General features: G+C 43.6%; 1 protein-coding gene across 1 annotated transcript in view; it reads right to left on the bottom strand.

The window, feature by feature from the left end:
• Positions 1-15,773, bottom strand: part of SLC18B1 (solute carrier family 18 member B1) — a 67,808-nt gene extending 52,035 nt beyond the window's left edge. The window contains exons 1-2 of the mRNA XM_089676180.1: positions 15,664-15,773; positions 2,746-2,904 (exon numbers count right to left, since the gene is read on the bottom strand). Of these exons, the coding sequence (XP_089532306.1) occupies positions 2,746-2,895 (150 nt within the window). The 5' untranslated portion in view covers positions 2,896-2,904; positions 15,664-15,773. The remainder of the gene's footprint in view (positions 1-2,745; positions 2,905-15,663) is intronic.
• Between the last annotated feature and the right edge of the window lie 500 nt (positions 15,774-16,273).

Raw genomic sequence — 16,273 nt, forward strand, 5'->3', positions numbered from 1 at the left:
GGACTCAGAAGCTAGTGGAGGAGATCACTGTAGTAGCTATGTCTACTACAGTGGTTTCCAGCTTCTAGAGGAATCACACAGGTATGGTATATGCATAAATACAATGGTCCAAGCTGGACTAATGTATCTATGTAAAAATATCCCTACCTTTAACAATCCTTTATTCTTTGATTCTTCTTCAAGCATGCTGACATAGTTTGAAATCATCAAGTGAGCATTTCTACAAGAAAGTCCATCACAAATTATTTATGTGTTATGATTCAGGGTCATTATTGGAATGGATGACTTTTGTGTATGATAAAGTAAGAAACCTAAAGATTAGTGCAAACAATTCTATTTTACACCTTCCGAAACCCTTAGGGTTCATGTACACTGCAGCTGCTAAACTGACATTCTGGAGCTGTTCAGCATTTTTTTCAGCAGCCCCTGAACTCTCCCTAATGTTTTCCTATGTGTCCATGTACACATAGTCGTTTACAGTCGTTTACAGGCAGTTGAGTTTACAGTCTTTTTTTTGAACACACCAAACTTGCATTCAGGAGTAGATTTTACCGGCGTTTCAAATGCCGAATGCTTGTAAGCGCAGTTAACCGCGTTTAAAAGCGTTTGCAAGCGTTTTTTAACTGTTCCATATCCAGATGTTGTCCAGAGCCTTTTTTCATCATCAGAAATTAATGCAAATGTTTTCCATGTATTCAAATGGACCTAGTACACCAGCGCAGTCAGTTCCAGGTTTCGCGTGAAGGAAAAAGTGTTAGAACGTGCTGCATTATGCTCATGATGGGATCCATAGTGAATACAACAAGAAAAGACAGGTCATCTCAACACATACTACTCTCTCTGCTTCTGTTCTCTCTATTTCTCTTTAAATGTCTGAAATAGTTAATCATTTACTATTTTTCAGTGCATTCTTGGCATTTTGGAAGGTCTCCTGAGGTTATCTTTTAAAAATGCTTCTAAACGCAGTATGCAAACGCAGCTAAACTGACATTTTTTAACCTTTGTTTTCCAGCAGTCAGTTTCCATCATTCAGAAGAGTTTTCCAAATGCCCCATGTACATGAGCCCTTAAATCTCACAGCCACAGAAGTATGACTCCACATCAAAGGGTGATGTTAAGTTAGGCCAGCCATACACGGATTAAAATTCATCTGGTTCAACAGGGACTGGCTGAATTTTGATCCATGTATGGGCAGGGAGGCTGTACAGAATTCAATCTACCAGGTGACTTTTGTACAACTACCCTGCCATTTTCCCCACTCAATCAGTGCTGCAGGCTACAGCATGCAATGCTGATCAGTGTATTCTGATGGTGGGGAAGTCTCCCCACTGTCAGAATACAAAGCAACAGAAAGGAGGATTCCCCCAACCCACCTTGAACGTGTGGATGGGGGAATTGGGTGAGTTTTTTTTTTTCATTCAACCCGCTGGTAAAAAGAATAAAACTGTATCATCTATGAGCTGCCTTAGGGACCATACTTTGCAAAGGAGCCTTGGTGTTCCAATGTGGCTTGACATGTATGCAACAAAAACCTCTATTTTAATGCAGATTGTGAGATCAGTTTCAACTTTATATTTGAGCTTAGTGCATGGGAAGTGTGCTGAGTAACTTTCAGTATTGTGCAGTTATGTGGTTCAGCTTGAGTCTACCAGTAAATGGCTTTATCTGTATACAGCTACTGCCCAATGTGTTCTACCACAGAAGCCGCATTTGCACAGTAGCAGCTAAAGTAAGTTTAAACCTGCTGAGTACAGGCAAGTACTACACAGTTCCTGGTGGTGGTTTAGATTTAACAACAGCAAGGAGTATGAAACAAATTAGATTTCAAAAAGGCTTTGGGTCTGCTTTAGGAGCCATCATTTATTAAAATGTTAAACTAAAGTATATCAAAGGCTAGTAAGTAATAAGAAAAGGTTAATGCCCAAGCTTTTTATTTTTTCTTGTTGTGTCCTGTTGGGGAAACTCCCAGGGACAACAAGAAGTGAGAGTAAATCTGATCCATTGATGGATCAGAATTCAGCATGTTCAGCATGGACCTGACAAATTTTGATCTGTGTGTGGCTGTCCTCGTTCAACAGACTTTTATCAACTTCTGTCGAACGTGACAAACTGGAAAAATCTTGTCAATCAGCAGCTGTAGCCACCAATCAGTGTATTCTGACAGCAAAAAGTCCCGCTGTCAAGATACAATGTCCCGTTGGGAGGATATCTCCATGTACCTCACTTGGTGGAGGAATCTGTTCATTTTTGGTCTGAACAAGAAAAAAACATCTATGGCCAGTTTTAGACAGTTGCCACCAGAACAAATACCCTCATATTAAGTGTCCCTCTCACCATTTCAGCTCACTTTTTGGCCAAATGAGAATGGCCACAGTGACGAACAGAGATGGTAAATCTCCCCCAGCTGGGACAAAAACAGCAATTAAAACCAGACAGAGATTATATTTTTCCAAAATTTAAAAAATGTTTTGGATTTAGAAGGGCACAGTTGCATTGAACCAAAAACAGCTTCCCATTCATTGGAAACTTTAGTATGACACATATTACAGAATAAACATGAACAGACAGTTGAGGCTGAGTATACCTGGCACACATTAATCAACCACAGTTTTGCTTGTTCATTTTAACTGGCATTCCCAAATAAACAAAAAAAAAAGAAACAAACAACTTGATGTAATACTGTTATGAATGGGTTAAGGACCAGGTCCAACTTTAAAAACATTATCTGTTCGTTTTTGATTTTACCTCTTGAGGAAAAAAAGGTCCCAAAATGGAATAACAGATCATAGAACTGAAGTTAAGCGAAGCAGTAGAAATAAGTGTCAAAATCTGATTCTTTGATAGCTTCCTGACCGTGTTAGAATTATCGGGTGTGCTCTCAGTAGGATCAGCCATCTTGATTATCTGAAAAGAAAAACACAGACCTGGATTTTAGAGTTTGAGAAATGCAAAGAATGCAATGCTTGTGTTATTTTCCTTGTTGTAAGTGTAAACAGTTTAAACCATTAATCGGGCACTGCAGTAGTGTAGCAAGACAGGAGAATATGTCTCACGGAGAACAAAAGTTCAGGAGACATTTACCTGTCTATGTGTCTCAAGACTGCTGAGACTGGACATGGCCCTCCCTCAACAGTGACAGCAACACAGAGGGGGGTTATTTACTAAAGGCAAATAGGCTGTGCACTGCAAGTGCACAGAAAGTGCAGTTGCTCTAAATCTTAGGGGAACATGCAAGGAAAATAAAAACAGCATTTTTGTTTGCACATAATTGGAAGAATGAAATCAACAGAGCTTTGCCTCATTTCCGAGCTTCCCCTCGGATATAAAGCAACTGCACTTGAAGTGAACTTGCAGTGCACAGCCTATTTGTCTTTAGTAAATCAATCCCAGAGTATTAGGAGCCTTCCTGTGCCCCAAGACAGAGGGAGCAATCAGGACACACACAAAACGTTTTGAAGTCCAGAAATAGCCTAGCCACAATAAGTGATGTTCAAAATTGGGACCAACACTTGTATATATCACATTATCTATAAAAAGTAAGAAAAAGCAAAAGATTATGCAAACTTATTGCAACAGTCATGTCATATTGCATGATAACTGCATTGTGAAGAAGATGATGATATAACAATTATAAGGGATGCCATACTTGCATCTCCTGCTACATGTCTTTTGGAAGCTGTCCTAAAACCTCAACTAGCACATGCCTAGAATAGAGAAGCAATATGGGTATGGGGCTGTGGGACACAGTCTACACAAGTATGGCATCCAGTACTATACAAGAAAAGATTTTACAGGGCTACCTTACAGGAAGTGTATGAGAAGCTTCCTGGGCTATACAACACCTGAGATCAAACATCAGCTGGGCAGACATTGGGGTGTACTTATTGAAACTGGAAAGCGCAAAATGTGGTGCAGCTCTGCATAGAAACCAATCAGCTTCCAGGTTTTATTGTCAAAGATTAAATTGAATAAGCTGAACCAGTTGTACCAGATTTTGCACTCTCCAGTCTTAGTAAATCAACCTTACTGTGTTGCTGCAGACCCTTCCTTATCCTTAATTCTTGCCACTTGGGGATCTCACTTCCAGTAGTTAGTTTTCCTCCTCCTTCCTATTAGATTCCGCACCTTCAAGTCAAATGAACTCTAACAAAATTACTGTACAACCTTCTGATTAGTTACTCCCTTCAATCCACTGCTGTCTCAGGTGTCTGCTCTCCTTCCATTGCCCCTCCCTGGCCTATACAACATACCAGATCCCAAACACTTACTTACAGATCTTACTTAAAGTGGAGTTCCACTCGACCTGTCAAAAAATAAAAGTCAGCGGCAACAAAAACTGTAGTTGCTGACTTTTAAAAAACAGCCACTTACCTGTCCCGTAGTGTGTCCCCCGCAGCCCTTTTCACCGACCTTTCTGGATTCCAGGAGGCCGGCATCTTCAGTGTGGGCACCCGGATGTGACAGCTTGCGGATTCACAGCCGAGTACCCACTGCGCATGCAAGAGAAGCGCTGCGCTTCATGAATGGTCCTGTAGTCTTCTGGGACCTGTCACATGTCCCAAAAGACTACAGGAAGGGAGGGAGGGAGGACACCTGTTTCCGATCACCTAGGCGATCGGACCGGAAATGGGAGCGGGTACCTGTCAAATTCGGGTACCCGCTTCCCCCGCCCCCCAAAGGTGCCAATCATTAATGGGGAGTGGGGGAGCAGTCCTTAAAGCGGAACTCCCCTTTTGGGTGGAGCTCCCGTTTAAGTGCCTGCTGTTCTTCCCCCTCTCACCACCTTGCCAACACCACTCCTTTCCTAGCCAAAGCACCCCATTCAGACCCATGTCCTCCTGGCCAATGCACCTTCTTTCACTGCACCCCTCTCAGTAAAATTGCTCCACTATTTTATACATTGTTCCAGATACTGATAAGTGGATAGAACAGAAAACCGTGCACCGTGCACATTACAACAAAAGGGAATATGCAATGCAGCCTATATATGGCTCCCATGCAGGTAACACAGGCAGCTCTTGCTGCTCTTACATTTTCACTTTAAAACCATTGGCTGCTTCTGTGCTTGTTATCATCGGAGTGAGGAGGACCTAACAACAGCAGACAAGTGGCCAGCTGACAGCTTCCACTCCAGTAAAGAGAAATCTCCCAAATGAGACACAGATGGCAAATAAAAATAAAAAATAAACAAACAGCTCACTATGATATTAACACTTCCCTTCTCTATCCAAAATAGAGAAGGTAATGTACTTGCAAACTGACATTTAATTAAAAAAAAAGTGAAATTGTTTATGGACCACCTGTGATTTTTCTACCATCACTCGGCTATGTTTCTAGGGCCATTAATATTATTCATTTCTTTCTATAATTCTTGCTGAAAATAATGTCATGTAGAATGTTGTAATGTGATCTTCTGGGTGTTAAATTCTCTAGGTACAGCATGTTCTTTATTATTTTCTTTATTCCTGTATCTACAATCTATTGATCTCACCAATACACCATGAATTGTAGATATAAAAACCCTGCCATTTACCTCATTAGAGCCCTGCAAGTGCAGCAGCTGATTGTTAATTACAAAGTCACTTTAATTCCCATCCACTTTGCACATGGACACAGACAAAAAAGCAGCTATTTCTTAGAATAATAAAAGGTAGGAAACTAAAACAAAAATTGGTAAAATTCCTTCAATGTATATAGTATATAGATCACCCAGAGGGGAATGCGTTTTTCTCTCAACAAAAGTAGAGTTGCTCTGTAACCGCTTCCCGACCCCCCTACAGCAGAAATACTGCTACAGGGTGGCACGGGTGCACAAAATCACGTATATATACACATGATTTTTCATTTCCAGGTAGGAAATACCCACACCGCCATTCACGTCCGTCAATCACCAGGTCTGTCGCAGGCGCTCGGTGATTTCCGAGGATCTCTGACGGGAGGAAAACTGTTTTGTTTACTAACAGTTCTCCTCCCTGTCAGCTCGAGGACACTGCTTTGGATGGCTGTGCACAGCACAGCCATCCAAAGCAGTGTGATTACAGTGAAGCACACTGACACCGCCCCCTAGTAAACACTCTCTGCACACAGTAAACCATTTGATTGCCCCTCATGTTAACCACTTCCTGCCCAGTGTCATTAGTACAGTGTCAGTGCTTTTTTTTAGCACTGATCACTGTATTGGTATCACTGGGGATGTCAGTGACACCAAGTCAGTTCCCCCCAGTGTCAGAATGTCCGCCACAGTCCCGCTATAAATCGCTGATCGCCGCCATTACTAGTAAAAAAAAATTTAAAATCCCAATATATATACTGTACCACCATTTGTAAATGCTATAACTTTCACGTAAACCAATTAATTTACATGTATTGGGATTTTTTTTTTTGGCAAGGACATGTAGCAGAGTACATTGACATAAAGTTATGACGAAATTATATTTGTTTTAATTTTTTTACTGGAAATGTTTCATAGCAAAAAGTCAAAAATATTGTTTTTTTTCTCAAAATTGTCAGTCTTATTTTTTTTTTTCTATAGCGCAAAAAAATAAAAAACGCACAGGCAATCAAATACCATGAAAAGAAAGCTCAATTTGCGGGGAAAAAAAGGATGTAAATTTAATTTGGGTGCAGCATTGCATGACCACACAATTGTCAGTCAAAGTAATGCAGCGCCATAATGCAAAAAATGGTCTGGTCAGGAAAGGGGGTAAATCCTCAGGGGGGTAAGTGGTTAAGGGACAGTGTTATTGGGCTTTTGTTCACTTTAGAGCCGCTTCTTTACCCAGGTACATGCAAATCCAAACGCAACTGAAGAGGATCAAATGAGGTCAACTACGCCTGCAATGATCTCAAAAGGATAAGAAGGCTTTACAGCCCACCTCACATCCTTGCAGCCCATCTCACGCTCTTCCTTTTCTACAAGTTCATTACAGACCACAAATCAACAGGCGACGTGCACTGGGAGCCATGACATATGCCAGGTGGCACCCTCGCTTTCCTCCAAACCAGCAGGCTATAAAGTATTGCACATTTGAAGGTGTCTCTAAGCAGGCTTGCAAGTAGAGAGCTTCTCTCTATGTACTATAGGGGAGTGTGTATTTTGTCACCATGCTCAGATGCAGGCCCTCTTAACTCCCTTCCTAGACATGACCATGGAAGCCAAATTTCTCTTCGTCCATCTCTCAGCAACTCAAAGAGGCCACAGTTGAGGAAGCAGATGGAGCTGGGCTAGTGATCTGCAGCATGGTAAGCCACCCTCCACTGTCAGAACTGGTATGTGGCAGCCAAAGCCTAATAGATCCCAGTTTAGCAAGAAGTTCCAGCACCTGCCCAATTGCTACCAAAAGACTCTATTTATTACAGGTACTTATATAGCACCATCAATTTACGCAGTGCTTTACATATATATTGTATTTTTACAGCAGTCCCTAACCCTCAACGGGGCGTACAGTCTAAGGTCCCTAACTCACATTCATACATACACATACTAGGGCCAATTTAGACAGGAGCCAATTAACCTACCAGCATGTCTTTGGAGTACCCGGAGGAAACCCACACAGGAACAGGGAGAACATGCAAACTCCTGGCAGGTGGTGCTGTGGCTGGGATTTGAACCAACGACCCTAGTACTGCCAAGTGGAAGGGCTAACCATTTAGCCACTGTGCTGCCCACAACATATAGACAAATAGAGTCTGCAACTAACAGTTTTTATTGATTCTGTCAAATCATCTAGAGTGTTGATTGTAGAAAGTTAAGCAGCACCCCAGGAACAGCAGTTCGCAGGTGCAGTGTAAGACTCCTGACGGGCAGCTGTCTGCCTGTACATCCAATACAGACAGACAGCTACAGAATGACAGAAAGAATCAACGAGCTATGAGGATGCTCACCAGCTTGTTGTCTATTCATTCACAGAACCCTGTGAATGAAGCAAGCAACTGTGTGGGTGGAGGCCCGCATGGCCATACTGGGGGATGGGGGTGGAAGAGTGCAGGAGCGGGAACACGTTACATGTTCCACCCACTTACAGGCGGTACATGTAATATGTTCCCAAAAGTGAACTTATCCTTTAAAGTGATACTAAAATAATTTTTTACTTTAACTGCTTACCCGCTGCCCTATACCGTGTGTGCCCAAAAATAAGACACTTGCTTTCATTTTTTTTGGGCTCAAAAAAAACACACTAGGTCTTATTTTCGGGGTAGGTCTTATTTTTTAAATGTCCAGGTGTGGACAGGGGGTGCAGAGGTGAGCTGCAGGCAGTTGTGGATGAGGGTTACTATGGAGAGGGCCGGTTGATGACAGTTGTGAGCTGCAGTCAGGTGTTGCAGGGGTGACTTGACAGGTGAGTTTCAGACAGGGTGCAGATATGAGCCACAGACAGGGTGTAGGGGTGAGCTGCAGACGTGGGATGCAGAGGTGAGCTGTGGTCAGGGGGTGCAGATGTGAGCTGTGGCCGGGGGGTGCAGAGCTGAGCTATGGCCGGGGGGTGCAGAGCTGAGCTGTGGCCGGGGGGTGCAAAGGTGGGTTGCAACTCAGCTCACCTCTGCACCCCCCCAGCTGCAGCTCACCTATGCATCGTCTGTAACTCACCTGACTCAATTTACCTCTGCAACACCTGACTGCAGCTCACCTATGCACCCTGTCTACAACTCACCTGACTCAATTTACCTATGCAACACCTTCGCACATCCCCCCCTCCACTGCCCTCATATGGTTAGCTAGCTTTGCAAAACACAGCTGTCAGCAGCCGGCCCCTCCCTATAGTAACTCCCGTTTCGGGTCCTATCTTCCCACACAGTGCACCAAGCGCACTTACTCACCACTCCACCTCTTCCCCACTGGCCAGTGATCACCCCTGGGGCATCGGCTTCCATGCATTAGGCTGCAGGAGGAGATGCCCCGCCCCTGCCCCATGTGGGAGCGGATGGTGCTGGCACTTCAGCCGCACTTCTGTCTTTATAAGGGACAGTAGATATGGGTGTGCGCAAGGCCAGTGGCGGAAAAGTGTTTTCCTCCATGTTCCGACTGAAAAAAAGCCCTGATCACAACTAGGTCTTATTTTCGAGGTAGGTCTTATGCTTTAGCAATTCCCAAGAATAACACTAGGTCTTTTTTCGGGGTAGGTCTTATTTTAGGGGAAACAGGGTAGTAGAAGTACTGCTACAGGTCGGCAGGATTGCACAAAATCACAAATATATGTATGTGATTTGCATTACCGGGTAGGGGGCGCGCGTGTGCACACGTGCTGCCCTACCCACACTGCTATTGGCGGCTAGAGATGTCAATCATTGGGTCCCGGCACTCGGTGATTGTCGAGTAAAGCTGACAGGGGAGAGACCTGTGTGTAAACAACACAGGTCTCTCTCCTGTCAGCAAGGACATGCTGCTTTGTATTTCTCTGCATAGCAGAGAAATACAAAGCAGCATGTCGCAGTAGTAAAACACACACAGTTAACCTTTTGATTGCCCCAGATGTTAACACCTTCCTGCCTAGTGTCATTAGTAGAGTGTCACTGCTTTTTATTAGCACTGATCACTGTATTAGCGTCACTGGGGATGTCAGTGGCAGTTAGCCAGTTCCCACCCAGTGTCAGAATGCCTGCCGTAGTCCCACTGTAAGTCACTGATCTCCACCATTACTAGCATAAAAAAATAAAAAATAAAAAAAGCAGTATATATACCAAGCAAAGACATGTAGCAGAATACATTTTGGACTAAATGTATGAAGAAATTTGATCTGTAAAATTTTTTTATTGGATATGTTTCATTCCAAAAAGTAAAAAAAAGTTGTTTTTTTTTAAATTGTCGACTTTTTTTTGTATATAGCGCAAAAGGTAAAAACTGCAGAGGCGATCAAATACCACCGAAAGAAAGCTCTATTTGTGGGGAAAAAATGACAGTGCAATTGTCATTAAATCAATTGTCAATTAAAGTAAAGCAGCGCAGTATTGCAAAAAATGGCCTGGTTAAGAAGGGGGGGGGGGTAAATCCTCTGGAGGGCAAGTGGTTAATGCATTGCTTGCATTAAGGTAAAAAAAACATTTTTTATTTGTCTGTCCTCCCCTTTCCCTGAGTGAAGGGGAAGAGTGGGGAAAAGAGATCAGCACTGTGCATGGCTGCATCTCTTCTACCCTCTCTTCTTCACACAAGGACTCGAACAGCAGCAGGAGCCATTGGCTCTTGCTGTTGTCAATCAAATGTAGTGAAGAGGACGTAGGGGGCAGGGATAAGTCCCACCATGTATGTGTATGGAGCGCAGCTCTGTAGATGCAAAGGTTGGGAGCATGCATGCACCATGTGTCCCCATAGCAAACAGCTTGCTATAGGGGGCCACACAAAAAAAGAAGAGGAGCCGAAATCGCTGGTGGGGCACCTGAGAAGAGGAGGATCGGGGCTGGTTTGTGCGATACCACTGTACAGAGCAGGTAAGTATAACATGTTTGTTAGTTTAAATGAAAAAAAAAAAAAGTCTGACCTTAGTAAAACTTAAACCTTTGTGATGTGAAGAATGTGTCCTACATGCCATGGTAATCAAAAGGGTTAAAACATGCTCATGGCTACTCAGACTTGACAGTCAAGATTTTTAACCCTTTACTACTCTATCCAGAACTAAAAAATTGTTCTAAGTTATAATTAAAGTGAAAGAAAATGTTCATTCTAACTATTCTTAAAAACATTCCATTCCCCTCCTTCTACCTATCCTGCATACCCTGTGTGAAAAAAAAATAAATATGTGCACTTACCTATTTTTAACCACTTGCCACCTGGCACCCTCAGCAGATTGCAAGGGCAGTGCGACTGGAATGCAGTGTGGGAAGCTGCATGGGAACATGTCTTTCCAGCAGTGCATTCTAGTGTGAAAGGGCCCTTAAGCTCTGGTTCACACTGATGAGGTGCAGAATTTGCAGCATTTTCAATGCGAATTCCGCACCGCTTCACAATTGCACCCCATTCATACTAACCGATGCAGTTGTGTATGTTAAGTTAACAAAACGCGGTGCGATGTGCAGAATCGGATCGCATAGGTGTGAATACCTATGCGATCCGATTCTAGTGCAGACCAAAAAAGGGTCCTGCACGTTTTTGGTTCGGGTGAAGTGCGAATAGAGCCATACAAAATGTACGGCTCTAAACGCACCGCATACAATCGCATGTGATGTATACAGGAATGTGGTGCGGTTCCTGTGCGAGTCACATGGTATTTACCGCACCGCTGTAGTGTGAACCCAGGCTAAAGGATACATTCACCTTTTGACCAAAAATAATAAATACACTATTTTTGCAGGTACCAGCAATCAGCAGGTCTCCTGCAGACCTGTCAGTACATCTGCTTGGCCGTACGGGATTTACAGGCAGATATTCTGATAGGAAGAGTCAATGAACTACCGCAGCACTGTGGTATTTCTGTACACTGAGAACTACAAGCCGACAGCCACTATGGCTGTCGGGACTTGTAGTTCATTCATGTACAGAACACTGAGGAGCCCCGCACGGCTGCTCTGTTTTTAAAAAGTGACAGCTAGTACGGGGAACCTATCCTCGTACTTCTTTCACTGGGAGGAAGGGCAGCGAGCAGCAGCTACAGCATTGGGAATATATTACATGTTCCACCCTAAAAATGGGTGGAACATGTAACATGTTCCCAAAGGTGAACTTATCCTTTGGTTCACACTATAGAAATGCAGTCTAGATGAGTTCCAGATGAGTTTCTGCTTGCGTGTTTTTTTCCCCGTTCTTTTTCTTCAATTTAAAATAGAGACATGTACCTTCCAGTGCATTTTTTGGGGCATTCTACTGCATTCCAGTACAGTCCTGTGCAGGAAAAATGCAGCATGTTCTACTTTTTTTTTTCTGTATCCGGAACGCACTGGAACTGCAAGCACTGATGTGAACTATGACATTAACAACCATATAACCTACTGTCTGTGCATTTTGGATGCAGAAAAAAAAAGCACACTGAAACGCATGTAGTGTGAACTGGCCCTTAAGGAAAATCCTTCTACATGGTTGTGTAAAGATAAATCTTTGGATACAAAGAAAACAAATAGAGAGCGCACTAGCCTAGTGCATACCTTAAATATAATTTATTGATAAAAAATGATAGGCGATATACTCACACAGGACAAATGTGAATAAGCTCACCATAAAGAACAGCACTGTCCAGTCCGCATGGTATGACTATCCACATAGGAACACTGGACCTCTAACAGACTAACGCGTTTCGAGGATTTGACTCTTCCTCAGAGCCAGTATACACAGGGCCTGTACCTTCTTTATAAATGGCCTGGTATCAAGTGCAAGTGTTACAAGTGGGCTATCACCTCCTCGCCCAGAAGTGGGGACAAAGTTGATAAGTGTCACCCTTCTCAGGAATAGACTCAAAACAAATCAATCAATATACAAAGATCCTTACAATCCATAAAGGGCTGAAACGTGTAAAAATGCATAAAAACATGTATAATTGTATACATATAAAACCAATAGAACATGTCATATATGATAATAAAAAAACATGTATATTGTGTCCCAAAATCCATTCATGCTGGCAACAATGTATGTGAACAGAGTGAATACAAAACGGTGTGCAGAAAGGATTCGTGGGGAAAAAAAAAGGATGTACACCTTAATTTGGGTGCAATGTTGCATGACCGCGCGATTGTCAGTTAAAGTAATGCAGGGCCGTAATGCAACAAATGGCCTGGTTATGAAGGAGGAAGGGGAGGGTAAATCTTCTGGAGAGCAGGTGGTTAAATGGTGTTGCATTGCGGAATATATTTTGTTTTTTATGCACGTTTTGGAGCCATGACTGAGTGAAGACATATTTGAAGGGAGTAAACACAGATTCATCGCTACATGAATGATTTATTCCAACAAAATGCATTTGACCTATTATAATTTGTAGTTTGAACCGTAAAGCGGAGGTCCACCCAAAAGGGGAAGTTCTGCTTTAAGGACTGCTCCCCCGCTCCCAATTAAGGATTGGCACCTTTGGGGAGCGGGTACCCGAATTTGAAAGGTACCCGCTCCCACTTCCGGTCTGATCGCCTAGGCAATCAGAAGTGGAAGGTGTCCTCCCTCCCTGTAGTCTTTTGGGACACGTGACAGGTCCCAGAAAATTACAGGACCATTCATGAAGCGCAGCGCTACTCGCGCATGCGCAGTGGGTACCCGGCTGTGAAGCCGCAAGCTATTACAGCCGGGTGCCCACACTGAACATGCTGGCCTCCTGGAATATAGGACGGCTGGTGAAACGAGCTGCGGGGGGACACACCACGGGACTGAGGGACAGGTAAGTGGCTGTTTTTTAAAAGTCAGCAGCTACAGTTTTTGTAGCTGCTGACTTTTATTTTTTGATAGGTCGAGTGGAACTCTGCTTTAAGGTGAGCATGGAGTGTGCCTTGAATACAAGCACGTTTTTGGAAAGTGGTTGTAAATATATTTATTTGGACATTTGAACTCGGGATCTTGACTATTATATTTATATTTTTGTCACAGTTGATTTGTTGTAGATTGATGTTCATTGTGTATTTGAGCTTAATTTTTTGGTGACGAGAAGTTAGCGCACTACATTTTTGCTAAATTGTCTAAGGGATGGTTCACACCAGCAGTCGCACAACAATATGAATGGGCTGAATCACACCAAAAGTAGTGCATGCACTACTTTAAAAGTACACTGCGTGGTAGGGTTGCTCTGTCCAGGGGCAGACTGACAACTCATGGGGCCCCCGGGCAATAGGGGATCATGGGGCCCCTGTGTCCTTGCCCAAACTTAAAAAAGCCTATGAAAAAGGTACCAGGGGCATCTCATAGGGCCCCCTACTGACCCCGGGCCCTCGGGCAGTGCCCGAGTTCCAAATGGTCGGTCCGCCCCTGGCTCTGTCTTATCCTGGTTTTCTTTATACGGTATGTCCCCCCTTCTCCTGGTCTTTTCCCGTCTGTTTTTTCTTTGGTTCCCCTTCTTTTTTTCAATTTTTTTCTTAACGTCTCTCTTTTCCGTTCTCTTTTTTCTGTTTCTTAGTGACCCCCTTTGTGCAACCTCAATTTCCAATGTTAATTTTTAATTGACAGGGATTTTTTTAATTCAAATTGTTATTTTAATTTGTTCCCAGCACCCTTGGCGGGGTTTTTTTTCTCCGGCCTTGGACTCCGGGAAGGTCTGGATCTTATTGTGATCCATCCAATTGGATATTTGTCTGTGCACCATCACTATTTCTCCTGCTAGGGTCCACATAATACCATGTAGCGGTTCTCTATATGTTCCTGCCTACTCTGCTCTATATTGCATTGACGATTGTTTACCCGACTATTGGTCTCTCTTGACCTGTATGCTGCCATTTATTTGTAGTCTATATACATTTTTATGATCGCATGGTATTTCTGTATCATGCCACCCAGGGAAGGCAAACACACTGCATTTGCATCCTGTGTTTGGAGTGTTGTTAACCCAACACTGACACCGCAACGCATCTGCAGCAGTGGCGTCCCTAGGCAGGTGCGGGGTGTGCTGCCCGTACCGGGTAACACCAACCGCATGGGATGACACCGGACCCACTCCATGAAAAGGTAAGTTGTAAAGCAAGCCGACGATCCCCACAGAATAGATCCGATCCATCCTGCGGGGATCGTCGGTTTTCTTTACAACTTACCTTTTCGTGGAGCGGGTCTGGTGTCACCCCGTATAGTTTTCATGCCGACGATCCCCGCAGGATGGATCGGATCTGCGCATTGGGGAGCATAATGGATCAGACTCTGATCCATTATGCTCAATCTGCAGATCTGAACCATCCTGTGGGGATTGTCGGCATGCAACCTATACGGGGTGACACCGGATCCACTCCACGAAAAGGTAAGTTGTAAAGAAAGCTGACGATCCCTGCAGGATGGATCGGATCTGCGGATTGAGCATAATGGACAGGAGTCCGATCCATTATGCTCAATCAGAATATCCGATCCATTCTGCGGGGATCGTCAGAGGGGGTGTCACCAAGTGTTACCGCACTGGGTGATACCAACCCTAGGGACGCCTCTGATCTGCAGCACATTTTGAACGCACTGTGTTCTGGTGTGAACGGACAACTAAGATTGCTAGAAAACCTGAAATAATATTTACCAATTAACCTAAAAGTAACATTTCATGAAATCAGATACATTGTATATTATTATTATTATACAGGATTTATATAGCGTCAACAGTTTACGCAGCGCTTTACAATATAAGGGAAACAGTACAATTACAATACATTTCAATACAGAAGGAATATGATGGCCCTGCTCGTGGAGCTTACAATCTAAATCAATTTGTGAGACGTGACTGGGATCTGTACAATTACAATATACATTGTGGCCAGCTGGTATTATCTAACCATCCCCCACAGACATCTTTTCTATAGTCAGGGGGCCGTTCTCTTGTCCATCAAAGCCAAGCAAAGTTTAACAGTATGCACAGGAACCTCCCTGACCTTCAGCAAAGACTAATCCCCATACCAGCTCCAAGAAAAGCACAAAAGTAACATTCATGAACATAAAGGAGTGAAGGAAAAGAGAAAAGGATACTCATTGGCTGAGAGATTTCAACATTCCTTCCTCCATTCCCAAACTTCAATGCCCTCAGATACACAGGACATGCTGATCTGTAAAAGAAAGTTTCCAATCAGTTGTAAATTGACCTGTCTGCTGCGATTCTATGGCTCTTGTTTCTTCTTTCCCAGCTGAGCTTGTGCAGTGAGAGGTTCAGCTCCTACTCAGGGCTGTCCTGTGTGCTTAGACTCGCCCTCCCCTGATCACATGGAGCTGGATACTTACACAATCCACACACTGTCCTCCCATTACTACACTCCTCTATGTATCATACTCCTATTCTGCTAGAACATTGACAATAAAACCTGTCATCACCCCATGCAAGTTAACCATGGTAAGCAAATGTATTACAATACCAATTATAAAAAAGGAGACGGGGTTAGGCCTCATTCCTTCTAGCACAGAGGGCCCAGGCAGCATGAAAACGTGGCAGGAGTGACAAATGTTTGCAGAAAAATGTCTTCTCATACTGTTGTTAAAGCGGAGTTCCAGCTGAAAAAAAATAAAAATAAAAGTCAGCAGCTACAAAAACTGTAGCTGCTGACTTTTAAAATACAGACATTTACCTGTCCCTTGGTCCAGCGGTGTCCTCACCACGGTTGGTTTCACCACCCGTCTTCTCTCCCCGGTTCCAGCATCTTCAGTGTGGGCACCCGGCTGTTACAGCTTGCGGCTTCGCAGCAGGGTGCCCACTGTGCA

Source organism: Staurois parvus, unplaced genomic scaffold (genome assembly GCF_062004578.1).
Source record: "Staurois parvus isolate SC_StPar_1 unplaced genomic scaffold, SC_StPar_1.0 ptg000165l, whole genome shotgun sequence".
Taxonomy (NCBI): domain Eukaryota; kingdom Metazoa; phylum Chordata; class Amphibia; order Anura; family Ranidae; genus Staurois; species Staurois parvus.